The 2057-nt window shown below is 53.5% G+C and overlaps 1 protein-coding gene across 1 annotated transcript; it reads right to left on the minus strand.

Annotated features, from left to right (window-relative positions):
• Positions 1-23: 23 nt before the first annotated feature.
• On the minus strand, positions 24-948 carry LOC120748185 (zinc finger protein 239-like; the record flags this gene model as incomplete). The annotated part of the gene is made up of 2 exons (XM_040054270.1): positions 655-948; positions 24-558 (listed from the first exon to the last, which is right to left on the minus strand). Coding segments are annotated over exons 1-2 (829 nt in total), but the record flags the coding sequence as incomplete, so codon positions are not given.
• Positions 949-2057: the final 1109 nt, after the last annotated feature.

The following is a 2057-nucleotide window of genomic DNA, read 5'->3' on the forward strand; positions in this document are numbered from 1 at the left end:
GAAGCTCTTCCCACATTCCTCACACTGGTAGGGCCTCTCCCCAGTGTGGATCCTTTGGTGGCAGATCAGGTAGAAGGTCTGGCTGAAGCTCATCCCACATTGCTCACACTGGTAGGGCTGTTCCCTGGTGTGGATCCTCTGGTGGCGGATCAGTTTGGACCTCTGGTTGAAGCCCTTCCCACATTCCCCACACTTATAGGGCCTTTCCCCGGTGTGGATCCTCTGGTGGCAGATCAGCTGGGACCTCTGGCTGAACATCTTCCCGCATTCCCCGCACTCGTAGGGCCTCTCCCCAGTGTGGATCTTTTGGTGGATGACCAGTTTGGACCTCTGGTTGAAGCCCTTCCCACATTCCCCACACTTGTATGGCCTATCCTCAGCATGGATATTCTGGTGGTGGATCAAGTGGGAGCTCTGGTTGAAGCTCTTCCCACATTGCTCACACTGGTAGGGCCGTTCCCTGGTGTGGATCCTCTGGTGGCGGATCAGGATGGAGCTGTGGCTGAAGCTCATTCCACATTCCCTACACTCGTAGGGCCTTTCCCCAGTGTGGATCCTCTGGTGGCAGATCAGGTGGGATCTCTGGCTGAAGCTCTTCCCACATTCCCCACACTCATAGGGCCTCTCTCCAGAGTGGATGCGCCGGTGGGTCACAAGGGTGGAGTTGTGCTTGAAGCCCTTCCCACATTCCCCACACTTGTAGGGCTGATCCCCAGTTTGGATCATCTGGTGCTGGATCAGCTGGGAGCTCTGGCTGAGGCTCTGTCCATCTTCCTGGCACAGGCTGCGTCTTCCATTCTCCGAGCGAGCTGGGATGGGTTTGGAACCCCTCCTCATGCAGGATCTCTGGGGCTTTTCCTGCCCATTGGATTCCTCTGCCATGAAGCCACCCAAAATGACCTCTTCCATGAGGTTCTGCCTTCGGGATTTGTCCTCCCTGGTCTCCATCCTCAGCTCCTTGTCTGGGGGAGGAAGGACAGGGAGATGACGGGATTTGCCTCCGTGCCAGAGGGAAGGGGAAGGAGATCCCCCCATTGCATCCCTGGCAGGACAGTGTTGGCAGTGGGGTTGTCCTGCAGCTGGGGGCCATGCTGGGCTGGGAGATGGAGCAGGAGAGAGGGGGAAAGGGGCACTGACTTCCTCCTCACTTGCCTGGCTGTCCTGGAGCATCTTCCTTGCAGCCTAAACTAAAAAATTAAAAACTAAACTAAAAATGCAGTAGCAAAATAAAAAAATGCTGACAGAGTCAGAATCCAACCTGACACCCAGGTAGTCAGCGTGTTGCTAGCAGTCCAATCAAATCGTGGCTGCAGTCCTCCTGGAGTGACAGATGTGGTTTTGTTGAAGCAATGATCTTGTAGAAAGGTGTAGTTTTCCTCTGAAGGTCCAGTGGTGGTGTAGATGGGTCTGGTCTTCCTCTGGGAATCCAGTGGAAACTGGCTGCTTCTGGTGTTTAAATCTCAGATTTTATCCAGGTGGGAATGCTTGGCTCCTCCCTCTGGGTGGAGCACCTCACAATGGGATGATGTAATTTTATCAGTCATGCAGTGAGAGACAATGGCCCATTAACTGAAGATATCTCCCTGGAGGGAGGAGAGGTCGTGGAAGAGATAAAGAACACTGCCCCATCTGGTTTTAACAGCTGGGCCATTAACCAAAGATATCGCCCTGGAGTTGTGAGAAATGGGTCATGGAACAGTTTTTACTTGGATCTCCAGTTGGTTTGTTTTCAAACTAGCACACTGAGAGAAGTGTGACCATGCTGGGAAACTACTGTGAGAAGTTTGGAGAGACTGGTCTACACTGTGTGTGACTGGGCATGACTGGGAGCATGCAGGGAGGGACAGGGATGACTTGTGGAGCAACTGGGACAATCTGTGGAGTGACTGGGACTATACTACGGGCAACTGGGAGAACTGGGAACACACTGGAGGAAGTGGGAGCAATTGGGAGCAAGTGGGACCATGCTGGGGCAAACTGCATCATAATGGGGAATGACTGGCAGTGACTGGGCTCATACTGGGAGTGCTGACAAAACTGAAAGCACACAGGGTAGG

Source organism: Hirundo rustica, unplaced genomic scaffold, assembly GCF_015227805.2.
Source record: "Hirundo rustica isolate bHirRus1 unplaced genomic scaffold, bHirRus1.pri.v3 scaffold_654_arrow_ctg1, whole genome shotgun sequence".
In the NCBI taxonomy this organism is placed as follows: domain Eukaryota; kingdom Metazoa; phylum Chordata; class Aves; order Passeriformes; family Hirundinidae; genus Hirundo; species Hirundo rustica.